The sequence below is a fragment of the Melospiza georgiana genome, chromosome 2 (assembly GCF_028018845.1).
Source record: "Melospiza georgiana isolate bMelGeo1 chromosome 2, bMelGeo1.pri, whole genome shotgun sequence".
Classification (NCBI taxonomy): domain Eukaryota; kingdom Metazoa; phylum Chordata; class Aves; order Passeriformes; family Passerellidae; genus Melospiza; species Melospiza georgiana.
Window position 1 is genome coordinate 78,288,896 of NC_080431.1, and position 16,638 is coordinate 78,305,533.

The 16,638-nt window shown below is 44.3% G+C and overlaps 1 protein-coding gene across 1 annotated transcript in view; it reads right to left on the bottom strand.

Moving 5' to 3' along the window:
* Positions 1-4,776: 4,776 nt before the first annotated feature.
* The window catches only part of LOC131096813 (alpha-2-macroglobulin-like protein 1), a 28,737-nt gene continuing 16,875 nt past the window's right edge, over positions 4,777-16,638 (bottom strand). The window contains exons 25-37 of the mRNA XM_058045436.1: positions 16,442-16,618; positions 15,138-15,219; positions 14,884-15,040; positions 12,806-12,880; positions 11,914-12,067; positions 10,312-10,493; positions 9,693-9,908; positions 8,373-8,494; positions 7,565-7,655; positions 6,848-6,916; positions 6,492-6,594; positions 5,306-5,347; positions 4,777-4,904 (exon numbers count right to left, since the gene is read on the bottom strand). Coding sequence (XP_057901419.1) covers positions 4,879-4,904; positions 5,306-5,347; positions 6,492-6,594; positions 6,848-6,916; positions 7,565-7,655; positions 8,373-8,494; positions 9,693-9,908; positions 10,312-10,493; positions 11,914-12,067; positions 12,806-12,880; positions 14,884-15,040; positions 15,138-15,219; positions 16,442-16,618 — 1,496 coding nt within the window. The 3' untranslated portion in view covers positions 4,777-4,878. The remainder of the gene's footprint in view (positions 4,905-5,305; positions 5,348-6,491; positions 6,595-6,847; positions 6,917-7,564; positions 7,656-8,372; positions 8,495-9,692; positions 9,909-10,311; positions 10,494-11,913; positions 12,068-12,805; positions 12,881-14,883; positions 15,041-15,137; positions 15,220-16,441; positions 16,619-16,638) is intronic.

Below are 16,638 nucleotides of genomic sequence, written 5' to 3' on the forward strand. Positions count from 1 at the left end.
CCTTACTTCTCTTGATTACTCTCAAAGAGCATCAGTTTGTTGCCTGTCAGTTGCCTGGCTTACGGTATGAGTGGTTGATTAAGGCAAATTTACGAATTTTGAACTGTAATGTTGTCATCTTTAGATGGTATGTGAAGAGGAAGTATGTGTGCATGCAGTGACAGGACAAGGGGCAATGGCTTCAAAATGAAGAGGAGCAGGTTTAGATTAATTATTAGGAAGAAATTCTTTCCTGTAGGGTGGTGAGGCACTGGCACAGGTTGCCCAGAGAAGCTGTGGATGCCTCACTCCTGGAAGTGTTCAAGTCCAAGTTGGATGTGTGAGAAATAACTTTGATCAACCCAGTCTAGTGGACGGTGTCCCTGTCCATGTCCAGTTGTTTTGGAACTAGATGATCTTTAATGTCCCTTCCAACCCAAAGCATTCTATGATTTTACGATCAACATATTTGTTTCTAAAAAAATAAATGCCCACCGGGTCAGACCAGTGGCTCATCTTGATGAGAGCTGGTGAGTTTCCATTCAGAATGCCAGCACCAAGAACAAGTGGGATGCAGCAAAAGACAAACAGGAATGAATCACGCTCCATCCACGTGTACAAGGGGCAGAAGCTCAAGCACCACTGAGGCTATGAGCACCATAAATACTCCTGCAAATGGCATCTTTGAGCTTCATCTTGCAAGAAAGTTGCATCTGGCTCTGTAATGACATCTCTGTAATTGCATCTGGGCTATCAGTTCACAGGAAAAAATTCCCATTATGAATTGCAGTCAATTCGCATTGACTTAGAATCACAGAAAAATATTTTCTGCTGCCTAAAAATCAGCAAAACACACCGTACAGGAGGGCATTTGGGCTGTTACCAAACATACTTGCTCTAAATGCTGAGGGTTCTTTTTCAATTCAGATGGAAAACTGTCTGGCTGATTTTCAAGGAGATATTTAAGGTTATTCAAAACAAAAGGTCAGACAGTGAACAAAGAAACAATGACAAGGCAGGAAACTCAGCAAACAGTAATCCCCGGGAATCAACCCCGCCTAAAAGCCCCAACAACTGGATGAACGACTAAGCCATTTGTCCCACTTGCAAAACCCACTGAAGTGGATTCAAAGGAGGAAACTCTCTGGAATGTATGCAAACGAAGGGCAGTTACTGCAATACGACTAGGGGAAAATACTGCAATAAAGAGGCTTTAGGACTTACTGAGTTAGCAGCTGTGAGGGGATGTTGGAACCGATAAAGAGAATTTTAGGGTTTTCAAAACTGCAATGGTATGCTTGGGGTAAAAATCACAGGCAGGGAAATGGAGGGATCAAGGCGGATCAAATGGAGAGAAGGTAGGTATAAACAAAACCAGTCAAATGCAATCAGTATGTTTGTGTGCACAAGATATCTGATCACAGTAACCTGCATTACATTTTTAATAAATTATTTTAATTGTTTCCTGTATTATTGTGCTCTTTGTTTTGTGGTCTGTCTAGTCAGCAAGATGAAAGGTTTATAGGGCCAAAAACCTGACACCTATGAAAATGCATTTGTCTGAGTGCTGATCCTTAGGAAAGGATCAGGCCAGTGACACTGTGCTGATGAGGGTGTCTCTGAAGCATTAACCTATGTGTACATGTCTCTTGTGGACTTGCACACCACTCTGCTACTGCTGGGGTGTGAAACAAGAAAGCTCTCACTCACCTCCACTGACCCAGGAAAAAGGAAGCCACTGGAGCTTTTATTCCACGAGGTTCACCTGCCTTTAATAGTTTCAGGGAAAGCAAGTGCACCTGGCCAATATCTATGCTGCTTCCCAAATGGTGAGATCCCAGCCTTTTTAGTGTCTCCCGATAAAGCACTTGTTCAGTGCCATAATTGTTGTCACTGAGGATCATGCTGCAAATTGCAAGATGGTTTAGAGGGTCTGGCTGGAAACCTGTCAAATGCTTTGCCTACACATAAGGCAGAATTCATTGCCTAGATAGCTCACGGTTCATGTGCAGCTCTTCCCAGCTCCGGGAAAAAGGAAGAAGCAGCCCATTTTCATTCCAATGATTTTTCCCCCTCCATTCCAGCCTGTTTTAGAAACGGAGATTTATTCCCTGGAGAAACGGCATCTTGCAGAGCAAGCCACGGAGTGATGGTGACACTCAGTGGCCCTGCAGGAAAAGTGCACCTTCCGAGCTCACGGGTTTTTTTCCAGTTTATCGGGAACACAGTGGCAGTAAATGAACCTTATAGACAGGCGAATAAACAGCACGTAGCATAAGCATGAGCCTGCATACTGTGCCATACAGATTCTTATAGTACAGGCATACAAACAGACATGTAGTCTATGTAACTGCATTTGTCTTCTTTCCCTTTCCCACACCCATATACTCACTTCAGCCTGGAAGTGAGACCATCACCTTCAGGTACCTCAGAAGGAGCACGTTGTCTCTTGTTGTGGACTGGTCATTGTGCAGACTACTTTTTTCATGTACAGATTTTTTTATATGCCATTTATTTTTAAAATAATGCCCTAACAAGGTCAGAATCCATTTGGGGCCATCTTGTGTGCTTACAGTCATCCTCCTGCAGAAAAATCCCTTGCTGTCTGAGATGCTGGTGACCAGAATGTCTGTTAGCTGCTGCCTGCATGATGCTCTTCTGGACCTTCTTTTTCATGGATTAAAGCATCAAAACTTTGCAGGAAATTTCCCAGTTGCCTCCAGGCTATTTGGGCAACCAAGATCCACACAGCTGCTTGTAGTGAGGTGGTGGAAGGAAGTCTCCTGGCCACCTGCCCTACCTTTGCTTACACATTACAAGGGTTCCTTTCTTGCCCTGGAAGGTATTTCCTATGGATGTCACCAAGGACAGAGACCACTTTTCAACAGCCACAGAACTGAGCATGCATCAGATTGCCCATCCAGCACAATTAGCCACTTATTGCATTCCCTAATATTTAATTCAAGAGGCAAAGAGCTCACTGACTTCTGCTGTAAATTTCCTATCTTATGGGAGCTTGCCACACAGCAGCTTTTTTTTCAGTTCTCTGCTTTGCCAGCTTCCTCAACCCCTCATCTGCAGCTGAATAATATCTATCTGGTTTGAAACCACAGCCTGGAAATACCTGTTTGTATTCATATTTCACACACTTGTTTTTCTCACTTATTTGCCCCACGCAGGTACAAGGTGCCAAGACATCCTATCTTCAGAAGCAGAGGAATCTTGGTGGGCTGCTTCTATCAGGATCTAATTTAATGGCAATCTGATCCCATGAACTGTAAAGCAGATCCTTGGCACGTCCATTTAGAGAGGGGAGAGCCTGGCTCACAGACACAGTGAGCATGCTGGGTTACAGACTTCAGGTTTTATTTACAACATTCTTATTTGAAGTTCAACACATCAGAAGGCTTTAACCCCAAAGCTCTTCCAGTCCATCCCAAATATCCAGAGGAAGAGACTTGCCAAGAAGGCAACCAGGACAGGCAACAGGTCTCACTTTGCTCCCTTTGCAGAGCACCATTGAACAGTGTCTGTTGACTCCCACCATGTCTTGGGAAGGGACAATGCTAGGGGAACAATCCTTGGAGGTTTGTCCCTTCATATTTTTGCTTCCTTGAACTCAACCCTACTTTTTGCATCAGCTGTCCACAGAATGTATCACTTGGTTCCTCAGGTTTTCTACCTCGTCTAAATGCTTGTTAAGCACTGCTGTGAGACATTTATTTTCCTTTTGTCCCCATGTGGAAGGGCTGGTTCTGCTCACTTTATGGACCAATTGTTCTGAATGGTCAGAGAAAAAAAAAATATTTGCTGTCCTTTTGCAAGCTGTGTTGATCAGGCAAAGGGCTACTACACAGGGATAACCCAAACAATCCTTGTCACACGACCTGCTTCACTTCATGTTCCTTTTTCCCTTGTTTTTCTCCCAAAGTACTTCCTGTTTAGAAGCTCATCACTTCCCAAATTCCCAGCTTATCTTGCTCACTTCTTTTTCATTGCCCCTGGGCTTGTTGACTTCATACCTTACTTCATACCTTAATACATTTTTGATATGACTGTCGTGGTAATTTATCTTTTGGCAATCAGTTCTGTGAATCTAGTACCCATTTTTTCTTATCCAGTATCCCCCTTTTTATGAGTGCTGTCTCCCTAATGGCACTGCAAATCCCTCTGGGCCATCTGCATACACTCGGTTGTCTTGTTGCATGTGCTGCATCCTGAAATTCCTCAGATTGTTGTCTTTTTTAAGTAGTGCCACAGGTAAGGATTAGTCATTTGGGTTAATGTCTTCATAGGATGGGACTAGGTGTTGTCAGAGTCTAAATATGCAGTGAATGTGTAGTGAGTGTTATTTTGGTTTCATGCTCTCCCTTCACAAGACTTTGCTGTACAGTTCTTTTCTGTCTGAATGAACTGGTAAAGTATTTCTTCCTCAGCATTCCCTTGCCTGTTCCTACTCTTGAGTTGTGACAGAAAAATGGATCAGGTAATAAACTAGCTCAGGGTTAAAAATGAGGGGGGTTTTTTGCATGGAATTTGGTTGCAGATCAGCTATTGAGTTAATTGAATTGAAAAGGGAGCTCAGAGATGGGACTTGGGGATGAGAGAGGTTTAAATCACTATGGTGACCAAATGCAAAGTATGTAACCACAACATGCACAGTGTTTCCCTCTTTTTATGCACTGAAATCTTCATCAACTGTCAAGTCACTGCCTTCTTTCCAGGTTCCACATACTTTATTTCACCTGCTTCCAAAATAATGCGTATTAAGCCAGTTTTCACATGGAAACATATGGCAAAGGAAATAGGGTGTTTCCAACACAGCAGGGAAGGGGAGAGCTGGAGCAATGAAGTTTTCCCTATGCAGGCAGAAAACTCAGGTTGCAGAGTCAGAGCATACTAGGAGGAAACCTGCTTTGAGGCATCTGTAGAAAGAAAGAGGAAAGAAAATGCAAAGTGCCTGATAACTTTTAGGAAAATGTATGCGGACTAAGAGATCTTATGGGATGAGTTGTGACATCTTTTTATCATTGACATAGGCATTTCAGTTGTACTTAGACTTGGAATACTGTGAGGACTGCATGGAAATGAAATAAAAAGAGATCATTTTAATCTTCCAGGGTATGCTCAAGCCTTAGTCTACAATGAGATTAATACCTGGGCTAGAAACTGTGCCCACAACCAGTAAGTAGATCCCAATTCAACCTGCAGTCCAAGAAGGCCCTACATCACATGACAGGATTAAATGCAGAGCAGGGGTGGGATGCTTTGCCTGCTTACCACCAGTCCTCTGCCCTGTCCCGGCTGGAAGCTTGTTGGCACTAACCTGAACTGCAGGGGAAAGCATATTCTCTTGCTGAGCGTTCATCTGTAGAAACAAGAGGGACAGGGTGGTGAGCTGCAGGACTGCATGGCAGGGTACTGCCAAACTTCTTTCTCAGTAGCACAATCAACCCACTGCCTTAATTTTTCACTCCTCAGACCGTGAATGCAGGAGCAAAGAAATGTCTCTAGTGGGTCAGGCCAGCAATCTGTGCCCACAACATGTATTCCACACACACCTTGTGCACTGTGATGCCTTATTATGCAAGGACATTTTTTGCAAATAAAAAACCTTTCCACAGCATGTCCTGACAGCCTGGCTTATTTAGTGATAATTTGTATTTTCATGTCAGATAACGCTCTTTAAATTGTATGTACTAAGCCCAAAAATTCTTGTACAGGATTAAATAGCAGAGGGAAAGCATATTAGGTGTCAATATTTAGCTCTGTAATAGCTGGATTAAAAAGTGTCCTTTTCTTGCCACGGTGGAAAGGGGAACAAGAATGGAATTTAGTATATGACTCATAGTGCTGCTTTTGAAATCTCCAGTGCCAGTTTTTCCATTTTGTTCTCAATTTTTTTAAAAAAATAATTCTTAATGTTCCATCTGCTGTTTTGTCTCATACTGAGCACAGAATAATCAGAAAGACTCAAAATATAATCAAAGTCTCTCTTCTCTGTGCTAATAATTCTTTTATAGCTTTAAAGGGTAACAAATTATTTTCCTATTTTTCTCTGAGGCATGACAGGACACAATGGATGGTAGGATTATTACACTTGCCATAAAATGCATACAACTAAATTCTGCCTTCTAGTGGATCAGGGTAGCACTGCATAATACTGATTTTTAATAAGTGCCTAAGTATTCCCAAGAGAGCTTAAAAGCTGGAGAACTCATGGCAAATTGTGAGAGAAGTCTTCTATATTGAAGCTAGATGAAAAAAAAACAGTCATGGCACACTTAACACCCCACATCATAATCCTAGTGCCAGGCAGCCTTGTCTGAAGAACTTTTCTAGGCCACTGGGTACCTGAATATTGAAGTTTTGTACAGAGGAAACCCAAGTTTGAAATTGCAGGAGGACATGCACTGGAATAAGGGGATTAAAGAGAATTAGGGTCACAGCCATAATTATGTCTGAGTGGGGGGTACAGTAGTTACTTTACACCAATGTCAGTGAAATCTCACCTGGCTTGTAGTAGTCATAGACGTGCACTGTTGCAGCTTTCAGATTCTGCACTTCAACATCTTGTTCCACTGGGATGTTAAGCTTTAGGGAACTCTCACCCAGCTGAAGAGAAGAATGGAAGTGAGCAGAAATGCACTGATCATCTCAAAATCACCTACGTACTAACTTCACTCCTTCTGCATCAGAGGGGTTTTTTCCTTCCTTTCCAGGTTCTTCTACCTTGTTCCTCTTCTGTGAAAAGTTTAGCCTGCTTGACCAGCCTAGAGGTTTGTATTTCTAATCTGCAAAAGTCCCCATGCAAAGTACTTCTGTTGCTACTACATGAATGGGCAGTTCCCTGTGGTCTTCCTCTTACCTCCTCCAAGTAGATTGTGATTTTGTCTGGTTTTATCTCCATCTTTTTCACGAGGGGTACCTTCTCCAGCTGTATAGGAAGGCAAGAGATAAGCTTGGTTAACATCGGCTTATTGGCCTTCCCTGTTTCACAGCAGGTTTGGAATTTGTTAGTGCACCACTGTTGACAAAAGCACTTAGCCTAGCCTGAGGACTAGTCAGGTTTGCATTCCGTGGCATTGAGATTGCTGGGAACACATCAAGCCTTAGAAAACAGTTTTCAGTTTTGGTACAAGTGTCCTTGGACCATGTTCCTACTGTCATCACTTGTAGCAAAGGGAAAACTGGTTAGTGTGAGGCTATGTCAGATCTCTCTAGCTATTGTGTGGAACACTGGAGCATGTCATTGAACAGCACTATGGGATTCAACACCACTTTATGGAATATCCCTAAAAATGGCACTGGGAAGTGCAAAGGGGCCCAATGCATGCCAGATGATTCTAACTAGGTGCTTTTTCATCTTCTCTCTGATCCCTTCCTGTGTATGCAATCCTCACTATGAACATGAAAACTGCGCAACCACTTGTGCAAGTGGAAAGTTGCCTTGTGAAATAGCCTGTTATATCTTCACTTGTAATTACCGTTCTACGACACTTTTTAAATGTTTGGATATTTCTGACTGAGCTACATCTGGAAAACAGATTTTGATATCCTCAAGGAAAGCCAAAGGAAGTCTTACCTCCTTCACAGAGCTCTGAACAGCAATGAACCCTGACAGCATCTCCACCTCCACCAGGGCCATGTTACTCGTCCCACGGTTCCCTACATATCTGAAGGAGGTCAGGAGAGAAGCAGGTTAGATGTGGAAGGCAGCACAGCATTTCTAGGAGATACAAATGGACACTTCCAAACTTTGCTCTGCCCTACGGTGAAATGAAGGCTCAGCCGTATGTCTAACCGGTGGGACAAAGGGACAAAAATTGGTCCCCATCTACTCACTCAATATGGACAGTGATTGTACAGCAAATGTGTTATGGTTAATGTGGAAATAATATGGCTTCCTGTTGCCCTCTCCAACAGGTGGAAATGACCTTTGCTGTTACAGGCTGAGAGTGGAAATGTTGCTAATGTTCTCTTTCAGTAAGGACAGTAAGGCATGGATGATATGGATCAAGACTCTCACTCTAGACATTTGCAGGCAAGTGAAATATGGATAGGGACTGGAGTTTCTGCTGTCTAGTTCCAGCAGTGCTTCACACTACAGGGGGATGCATCTCAGGGCTGGTTCAGCCCAGGATGCCAACATGGGAGCTCAGCTGCTGCTGCTCTGGAGACTGCTGAGCTGGTTACTGTGGTCATGCAAGACACTACCAGTGCACTGCCACACTTCTCCTGGCCTTAATTCTTAGTTAGCAATCTCTTTGGGATCTATAGACAAGAAGAAAGTAATCCCGTGTCTGTGATTCTACAGACAGGAGGCTTTCATGGGGTTCTAGTCATACAACTGGGTTCATACTTTTTTCCACTGAAGAAAGAGGATCTCATACCTGACAGACACATGTATGTCAAACTCTTTCCTGACACCATCACATTGTCTTGGTACTGTTTCCACATCCAGGAGAAAGACCTCTTCTGTTTTTGGTGGTGGGATGTTATAGTACCAAGTAGTCTGGTGGGGGAGAAAGCATCTCTGTGAAGTGCCCCAGAGTTTCCCTGAGTAAAGCACTACCTGTGCATCCAGCTTTAAGGGATTGGTAGACAGTGGCTAACACAGTTGGACTCAAATGCACTTTCTGTTCAGAGATGTGCTGTTTAGCACATTGCATCAGATACACCTGTCAAACTTGGAGACTGAGATATCTCTGATTCAAAAACTCATTCAGTCTCATAAAAAAAAAATAACTATCTGTTAAGGATCAAGGAAGCACATTAGCTAAAACTGCCACACGAGGAGAAAGAGGTGTTAACTGTTAACTCTTGATATGCTAACAGTCAGTAGCTCTAGGTCTTAAGGGGAAACTACTGGTAGAACAATTACAATCCCTTAAAAAAGAACTAAAACTTGGAAGCAGACAGCTCAGCAGGCAGGAGGATCAGTCATCCAAAGAGCAGCATAGGCCAATCTTCCTCTACCTGCCTGGTGATCTGACTGCCTCCCCAGCCTGTGCTCATCAGGTCTCTTATGCTCATGGACTGTAAGCAAGTGTAGTATGGTTCTAGTTACCTCCTACATGCATTAACAGTTCTCTGTGAACATCATAAGATTCTCTGTGGGCATCATCTGAACAGAAGTGACCCAGCAGAAAAGGTTTTCACAGGGAGTGAAAACCTTTTGAAGTTTTCCTTTTTGAGTTCTTTGCTGGATGAATGGCTCACAAGTGAACAACTGTCAAAACTGCCAGAAAAATGAGATATATCCTCCTGATGAACCAGTTGTGTCGGTGTACTGGAGTAAGAGGACTGTGGTATCACATCACTCCTCCTCTCTGCATATGATAAATACCCAAAGAATTTTGTGTCGGCAGTGTCCAGCTCCTGAAGCAGTGGCACCAACAACACACATTCAAAATCAAAGCATGTAATCTTCTGTGTCTCATTACTCCTGACTTCAGATCTAGCGTTTTCTTAATGATGACATGCGTCTGTAGGATAGGACAGCAAAGCTGAGACATTTCTGAGGAGATACCAGAGATGGTTACATGAAACCCTGTCAACAAAGTACACCTGAGTACCTTCAAGTTTGACATGATTCTGCCTAGAAGGCAAAATCCTACTCAGAACTTGAGGCTATAGTAGCTGCTTAAAGCCAAACCTCCCTTCGGTGTCAGAGGCAAAGCCTGGGAGCTCTGTTCCTCACGCGTACGCACCTGCACATAAACGCAGCCACTGCCCGTCGCTTGCACTGTGTAGCTCCCTGTGTCTGCAGGGAGAGATGCCTGATGCAGGACCAGCTTGTTCTTCCTGTGCACATGGAACTCCAGTGGAGAAGCCCCCTTTCCCTTCACTGCCACCTTGACATCTCTCATCTCCTGAGGAATCAGGGCTGCATACTGAGCGAGGGCCTGCAGGCTGACAACCGTGTCCTGGAGGGAGAGTCAGAGTCACTTTGCTGCAGGACAAAACCCAGCACAGCAGTTCAGGGACTGCAGAGAGAACTACAGTCCTCGTGGCCCTGATTCACACTCTGACACAGGCAGGCTCTATCCCACTAAGTGCATAGATAGAACCTATGCCACAGGCAGCAGGATGATTTCTGTTACCTAGAACAGGCAGCTTGTGAGCTCTGGGCTTAGCAGTGCCAGAGATCCTGGGTAATCCCAATTACACTACACAGAGAAGAGTTTCCCCATGGCACTCCCTTTTCCAAACAGGGCTCATATACCTTTGTCTGCAAAGGATGGGTCTAGAGTGACATGCATGTGAGAGATGTGCACATCACTCCAGGCACAACAACTTTTTCCCCCATGATTTTCCCTGGTTTGTTACCTGTGTGGAAGCAAATCCTCCAAAGGCATTTCTTTGTGCACTGAGCCAGTGCACAAGCTTGCTCACAGAGGCTTCATTGAATGACAAGTCTGGTTTGGAGACATGGGCCAGGATGATGTAGGCTACAGTCTCAATCATGGAAGAAGATGTTTCATCAGCAGATTGCAATTTCAGTAGCTGTGCTGATGGGGGAAGAAATATGTGGAAGAGAAGGACTGTAGATCCCTGTATATTCAAATTTATGTCTCCGAGCTCCAGCATTTTTGCTGTTTCTGCATGTGCATAGCATAGAATAACAGGACCCCCTATGCTGAAAAGCTCTAGGACTTATCTTTCCAATCATTTGTGCCTGGTGTACAAGACCTGCCCAGTCTTTGAGGGAGAATTGCTGTCAGGCTACTGGAGGAGAAAGACTACCCAACTTACTTTGCTGGCATCCTCACTATGCAGTGCATAGTGAAGGGCAATTTAGGCAAGAGCTGGGCTCCCACTTCAGGTTCAAGCTCACAAGCACTGAATACATCTGAGTCCAATGGAATATTTTGCTGCAGTCATAGTAGGAGACTAACCAAATTCAGCTAAGAATTTAATCTAATCGTGCCAGGTTTAATTATGTAGGACTCTTCCGCAATGGTACAAGTGTGAAAACCTGAAATGCTTTTAAATTCAAAGTCAGTTTTCAGAAAAAACCTTCACTTGTTTGCATAATACCAGCTTCAATACTTCAGAATTTAGCTAAAGTCCTCTACAGAGAACCTTCACTATGTTTATCACAATGGAAGGTATTTTCCTTCTTCCATGTGCATTATCACAGAGGCAGCTCTGAACAAGTACTGCACTGAATGCGTGCAATTCTACTCCTTCCTGTTCCAGCTGGCAGCTTGAGTGGCTATGCAGTGAGCAACACTCAGCACTGGTAGCTGGTCAGGCTGAAAAATCCTCTCTCCCTTTGTTTTTTTAATATGTTATTTTTCAGCCCTCAGTGTAGTTCACCACACTGCCAGACAAGGAAATGTGGGGAAGAACTTACTTAAACCAACTTAGGTAATATTACCAAATATTTAACCATAGGCTTAGGTGTTTTGAACACCTACCCCAGTGTCTTCACTCAGGACAGAAGTATATTTTTTTCCCCGAGCTAAGGAGACAAAAGGAAGAATCAAGCTCAGCGGCACAGCAGTAAAGGTCCACCCACCCAAGGGCCCTGAGCTGAGTAGAGCAGCAATGGAGAAGCAGTCAAAAGGTTTGAATTTTTCATGTGAATGTTCTGACCAGCAGCTGAACAGACATGGTGAAACAAGTTTGCTCTGCAAGATCTCTTGTACTATGTATGAATTGCTGAAGAATGACAGGAGCACCATGACACAAATAAGCATTTTAACTGCACAAATTAAGCATGGATAATTACTGCTGCTTTTGATTAGAAATTGTTTCCTGAGTCTGAGAAAACTAGAGATTGTCATAGTTTGAATAAATTATGATTTTCTGACACAAAAATGTATTTGTGAATAGCTAAATCTCCCAGAATACTGCAATTAAATGCTACAGATATCAGACCTTGAACACTGTCGTGATCTCTAGGACCCCAAAGCAACAACCTACCAGTTTCCTTCTGTACCATATCCAGGAGCTGCTTTCTCATCTCCATGTCTTTACTCAGTGTGAAGACATAAGCCATCAAAGCCTTGACATAAAGGCTTGTCTCATCAAGTGTTACGTTCTTGAGGCAATGTAAGGCATTTTCCAACATGGTGTCCTGAAAAAGGAATCCAAACCAAGTGAATTTCCTCTGACCAAACACCATGTTGTTGTGAACATCTATCCCAGACACACCCTTGATGTACTTTAGTGCTAGCATCTCTCCCAGGACTGTGAGGTGTGAGGTAGAGGGGTCACAGCATCGCTGACTGTGGGTTGAAACAAAGGTGTGCTGGACTTATTTTTGGGATAGGGAATTGCTAATACACTGGAGAATCCAAATGTAAAGTGTCTGGTAACATGCTGGCTCAGAATTGTCAGTCACATGCTGTGGGTGTCTGATCCTGAAGGGTATGATGTTTTTAGAACTGTACCATTAAGTCTGGAACATCAGTTGTTTTTTTTTCTAGAACAGTCTACACTTGTCTTGAATATCACTGCTTTCATCTGGGCAGGGGGGACAGTGCATACCTGAAAAGTAGTCTTTTTTTCTCCTTCAGCCCTGTTGCTCAGTTTAACGGCCCATTGCCTCTCCCTGCAAACCCTTTGTTATTTTCAGACACAATTGTTTCCCTTGAGATGAGCTGGGAAGAAAGTGCTCTTCTTTGCTGCAAATCAGGCCATTTATATTAAGAACTCCTCACCAAGATAAAATTTTCCTGTTATTGTGTAGCAAGGGGGGAATGACAGAACCTTTTACCAGCTCACGCTGGGTAGCCCCTGAAGCCCCCAGGCAGGGGAGGAATGAATGGAGGAGCATGCTCCCAAGCCCTGCAGGAGTTCAGAGGTGACTTACATTCCTCTCCAGATGGAGCTCCAGCAGTGCAGCAGCAATGTAGGCTGTTAGGGAGATTGTGTCGTCCACACCACCCTGCAAGCACACAGTCATCAGGAAAGGACAAACCCAACCACTGCGTGCCTGTCATTGCATAGCCCCAAAACCTGCATCTGAGAGAGCACAGCAATGTGCTTCTGGGCATTCCTGGACAGGAAAGCCCTCCAGGCTCACTTGCTGAATAGTTTGCTGTTGAGGGCAGTCTCAGCCATGTTGTTCAAACAGCCTAGACATCCCTTCTCATAGAAAGGCATGAAACAAACTGTAAAGCAATTTATCTCATTAAATATGTTACCACTGTACACTTGAATAAAGTTTTTATGATGCAGGATTTGCATCATAAAGAAGAATTTATGCAAGTTTACAAACAAGTCATCTGGCTTTGAGAAACTACAGGTTAGTATGTGTTTAACAGGCTTTCAGGAGCTGCTTTTCATCTCAGAGGGCATTCATTCTCGGGGAAGTTCTGCTTACATCCTCAGATATGAGATGAGAATACATCTAAAATGAGAGGGGGAAATTGGGCTAAGATGCTAAGAAGTTTCATTCACACTGACTAGAAGAAACTTTGTAAGTGTGAGGCAGGTGGAGGTGCAAAACCTATTCCAAAAAGTTCTGTTCAGATAGAAAGCTCAAGGTGGGAAATTAGTGACAGTCAGACAAGGATGAACAGTCTACATGTACACTCTGGTTTTATTTTGTACTGCATTCAAATTTTAGGAAAAAAATGTCACAACCCTTTGCTTTATGAATGTAGCAGCCTGTTTTCTTTCAGAAATTAGGCTTGTATTTAACATGGGCGATTTTGTAATCTGACCAGTGTGGATTATTTGTACCTTTACAAAGGCGATGAACCCACATATTGCCATACTGCACACGCACTGCTCAGCACCAAAGCTCTGGGGCATGTTCACCAAGAGTTTGGTGCATTTCCAGCTACACTGCAGGCATCATTTGGGGGATGACAAGCTCTAGGAGGAGTCATAGTTTTGGGGCAGTGGAGGGACAACTGTGTCTTCAGACAATCCTGTATTAGAGCACAGAGTATTGTGCACTGTAAGGTATGAGAAGAGGGAGAATCCAGGCAGGGTATTCTAGACAAGCACTAAAATAGAAAAATATTTCTCATTTCCCTGCGCCCTTGAAGTGCCTTGGCACAATTAGCTGTGTTTTCTTTTGGCTAGAGTGAAAATTAAGAAAGCCTAGCAGAGTCTAAAACCTCACACAGAGGAAATGACTGCTGGTTTAAGCCATGTTTTTCATTCAGCTCTGGGAAGATGCCTTAGCTGTGCTAGGCCATGGGGACATTGCTTTGTGCTACTGCTTGTCAGGACCCAGGACATCCCTCTGGCTGTCCTGGACTGCCAAGACCCCTGCCAGGGGGCTCAGAAACCCTGGCACAGAGCCCAAGATGCCTCTGGTTTTGATTGTGACCCATGGAGCAAGTTACCAACCTTAGATGAAGATCTGCAAGCCATGACAGTTTAAGTAGAATGACAGCAAATTTATCACAAGGTGAAAAAGCAGATTTTGGGGTTTTTAGAATGGAGGTTCAGGGGACAAGATGGAGGGATCTGGGTGTATCCTGCCTTTCTCCCTCTTCTTCTTCTTGGCCTCCATCTTCTGCTGCGATGTTAGCACTTATAGATTGGTTTAGAGTAGAAGCTCACTGTCTAACATAGGTGATAGGCATTGGAAAGTTATTGTAAACATTGTACACGTAGTTTTTAGTATAAAGACATAACACTGCCCTGGGGGAGGCAGAGTGCCTCTGACTGTCTTGCTGAGCGGACCTCGGCAGGACAGGAGAGAGAATTTTATAGCTAAGATACAATAAACAACCTTGAGAGCGAGAAATGAAGAGCCCTGACTCCTTCTTTGAGCGCCAGGCTGGGAAAAGAGACTTTCTAACCCATCTTGGGGTCACTCTGACAAGCTAAAGATCCCAAAAACAGCTCACAGTGGAAAAGGCTGAGGAAGCAACCCCGTGCCTCACCATGAGTTCCTCCTGCTCCCACTCCCATGTCTGGCAGCCATACCTTCAGGTCATTGTTGAAGAGCTTCCCCACGCTCTGGAAGCAGCCACTGGGCAGCTGGTGCTTCTGCAGCCAGCACAGAGCGCTGTGCACGTGGTCCTTGTCAATGTAGATGTGGGAGCTGGCCTGCCCAAAGGACCTGGCTACAAAAGCTGTCAGCCTGTGAGCAGAGCACAGAGGAATCCCATGTCACAGCCAGGAGATGAACCAGCAAGGACAACGGGTTTAGGGTGACAGTAGCAGTTGTGGTCACTCACCACGTGTTGCCCTGTTCATCACCTTTCCCAAAGGCACTGTAGGAGCCATCGTCGTGTTTGTAGAGCAGCTGACGCTGGTAGCCTGTGACAACAAGACATGGCTGATTGTGAGCACCTGTAGCACCTCAAACTGTATCCCAGCCATGCGAAGATGGCTCCACAGCAAGAGGATTCACCAGTCTTACAGTCAGAGCTGCTGAGACAAGGGCACCGGCCCCAGCTGCCCCTGCACCCCACAGCATCAGTGTGACAGAAGCAGCTGCACAGCACTGCTGAAGTGGCCAGGAGGCTGCTCTGCATTACTGGAGCTGTTTGGAGCCCGTGCTGTGGGTTCCTGCCCTGCTGTTTGGCAGAAGGGTGGCATGCTCAGCCACCTCATGGCTCCCCATGTGCCAGGGAGCCCTCAGGGGCTTTGCTGTGAACAAAAAGGGTGGTAGGAGTGAGGAGGAAGGCTTTTCCTAGAGGGGACACAAATGAAACACTAATTACTTTTCAGCACTCCTCCTAGCCCTGCTGAGACTCAGCAAAACACTTTTTTTACAGGATGTACAGGAAGCAACAAAGCCATGCCTTTGAACCTTGAGGGCAGAATGCTGTCTGCATCTGTTTGGTCTACCTCCAGCCTCCTCATGGCCTTGGTGTTTACCCTTTGTCTTTCCTCTCTGCCACCACCATTCTCTTGGGTAGACCCCACTCTCCCAAATACATGAACATGATCTCAGTACGTGCTTGCAGTACCAGAGAAAAAGGGGGAAAGAAAAGGACTCAAATCCTGTCCAGACAAGGAGACTGGCAGGCTGAAATATGAGGCCCATTACAACATGAGACACAAACATAGGCACTATATTAAATTCAGATTATACTGGAGAGAATTTACATGACTCCAAAATATATTTTCTAAAACACAGAGAAACATTAAGCTACTGAACTCCTATTTACTCCCAAAGGCTACTCTTTATTCCATGTAATAGCAGCTGATGCCATCTTTTCACAAGGTGCTTCTGTGAGCCTTGGACTGATAAGGGAACTAACAGGCATCACATAATGATGGAAATCACTAATTACCTATATCTTTCTCAAAAAAGCGGACTTAGTACCTCAATTACCAGCAGAGACAAGTTGTGCTTTCTTCAGAAACTTTTCTTTCCATGAGACATTTCCCTTTTCTCTGTGATGCCTTCCTTTGTCATAGCTCTGGCAGTCACTCCCACTCCTGCCCTTCAGCTCCCCAACACATCTATGCCCCACACTCTTGATTTCTAGCAGCTTCATTTTGCAGCAGAAGGAAGAAGGACAATGCTTACCCATTGTCAGAAATGCCAGTGCTATAGCCTTAATTTCTGGGTCCAGTTGTTTAGTCTTGTTCAGGTACTGGAGAATGAAGATGTTTGGCGCAAACTTGACCATGTTCTGTTCACCACAGCCAAAGGGCATGTCTAGCAGCTGGTCTAAATTTTGGAGTGCTGGACCCATGATGTCACCTTACATTTGAGAGGAGAGA